The sequence below is a fragment of the Eptesicus fuscus genome, chromosome 1 (genome assembly GCF_027574615.1).
Source record: "Eptesicus fuscus isolate TK198812 chromosome 1, DD_ASM_mEF_20220401, whole genome shotgun sequence".
Classification (NCBI taxonomy): domain Eukaryota; kingdom Metazoa; phylum Chordata; class Mammalia; order Chiroptera; family Vespertilionidae; genus Eptesicus; species Eptesicus fuscus.
Genome location: NC_072473.1, coordinates 133,217,354 through 133,219,149, shown reverse-complemented (window position 1 = coordinate 133,219,149; position 1,796 = coordinate 133,217,354). Strand labels below are relative to the sequence as shown.

The 1,796-nt window shown below is 58.4% G+C and overlaps 1 protein-coding gene across 1 annotated transcript; it reads right to left on the bottom strand.

Annotated features, from left to right (window-relative positions):
* Positions 1-248: 248 nt before the first annotated feature.
* LOC129150004 (erythroid transcription factor-like) lies at positions 249-1,536 on the bottom strand. Its single transcript, XM_054720096.1, has 3 exons — positions 1,519-1,536; positions 1,217-1,342; positions 249-738 (listed from the first exon to the last, which is right to left on the bottom strand). The coding sequence occupies exons 1-3, from the start codon at positions 1,534-1,536 to the stop codon at positions 373-375; spliced, it is 510 nt and encodes a 169-aa protein (XP_054576071.1). The 3' UTR covers positions 249-372.
* Between the last annotated feature and the right edge of the window lie 260 nt (positions 1,537-1,796).

Genomic DNA, 1,796 nt, shown 5'->3' with positions numbered 1-1,796 from the left:
TCTCAGAACCACCCTGCGTGGTGCACAGTCACATGAGCACAACCTCCCATGTTGCCTCAGCACACCCCGTTACACACATACCCCCACGTCCTCTCACACAGTCACTTGTGCCCATTCCTCACAGTCGCCTGGTGTCAGGCACACCATCTCTCACAACCTCACCCCCATGGTCACCACCGTACACAGTACTCGGCCACCACACACTGTCTCTGCCCATGACGTGTGCATGTACACTTTTGGTGCTTTATTTCACAAGTCATTGATGGTCCAGACCAAGGGGCATTGGGGATTCAGAGGGTTGGGTTGTAGAGGGACTGCTGGCTCCACGTGGAGAGGAACCCCACCCCTGCTCTGAGGCCATGCTCTGTGTCCTCATGAGCTGAGTGGCGCCTCCACAGTGCTGGTGGTGGGAGGCATGGGGCCTGTGGGGAAGGAGCCTGTGGGTGAACCCAACAGGGGCCCGGGGAAAGGCATGAGGGGGCTGACAGGCTCTGACAGCACCACGGGGCCCAGGCCTTGGTAGAGATGGGCAGTGCCAGGCGGGCCCAATGCCAAGTCTGAGGCCACTTCCCCAGAATTCCCACCATCGCTGCCCCCAGCCACCACCGTGAAGCCACCAGCTGGCCCATCAGCTGGTCCTGCGCCTCCCAGACTCGACGCTGGCTTCTTCTTTTTCTGTGATGCCTTGCGCTTTCTAGTCTTTACAACATCATTCCACAAGATTGCTGGTCGGTTCACCTGACAAAAGGGAGGCCATGAGTGGTCCCCAACCTCAGACTCTTGCTTCTGTGTCTCCACCCTTTCCACCCCACTCCTTAAGAGTAGGGAACTGGCTCAGGACTAGGGGAGCAGGCCCCAGCTGTGGCACAGATAATGCCCTAAGGAATCATGAGCTTGTGAGGCCCTAAGCTGGGGAAAGGCTGGGGGAGCCTCTACCTATAGTACTAGCTGATGGCTGGAGGGGAGGAGGAAGGAGATGAGAAATGGAGGAGAGAGAAGGGAGCAGGAGGGGAAAGAAATGCAGGGAGGAGATGGAGGTACAGAGGAGAGAGGGAGGATGGGGAAGGAGGAGGGAGGAGAATAACAGGGAGAAGAGAGGAAGGGAATGAAGAAGAGAGGGAAGGGTGATAGGAAGAATACAGGAAAGGAAAAGGAGAAGGAAGGGAGGGTTAGTGGGCTAGGGGAGCAGGGGGAGGCTCCAAGAGGCAGGGCACACCTGGTGTCGCTTGTAATAGAGTCCGCAGGGATTGCACAAAGGGTCTCCATTGGCATTCATCCGCCACACTGTCGTGGTGGTTGTCTGGCAGTTGGTGCACTGGGCACCTGCCCACTTGCTGACCTTCTGGGGGCAGCAAGAATGTGAGGGTCAGTGCACTGGGGGTGGGTGGGTGGGGGACCCAGGAGGTGAGGGTCAGGATGAAGGCAGGGCTTCCTGGACAAGGCGTAGACTGAGGGTTCTCTAAGGGGCGAGGACAAGGCCTCCTGTCCCGGGGCTTTCCAGATGGTGTGGGGGACTACATCAGTGGTTCTCAACATTGGCGGACATTGGACTCACTTGGGGAGTCGGAACCAATCCTGATGCCCAGGCAGCGCCCCAGACCAAGTAAATCAACACATCTAGGGAGGGCCCCACGGTGACCCCAGTGTGCAGCCAAGTATGAAGACTGCTGGGCAGGGAGTGGACGGCGTGCCTGCTTGCAGCCTGAGGGTGGGCTGAGGGTAGACACTCCTGTACAGAGCTGGGTCCCTGAGTGGATGGGGCAGGGAGAGGAGATCTGGGTTCTCATAGAGTGTGA

Bases quoted from the DNA above. Each gene is read 5' to 3' on its own strand.
- LOC129150004 (XM_054720096.1), bottom strand. The intron at 739-1,216 runs GTGTGCCCTGCC...CCCTTTTGTCAG, and splicing joins TCTATTACAAGCGACACCAG to GTGAACCGACCAGCAATCTT.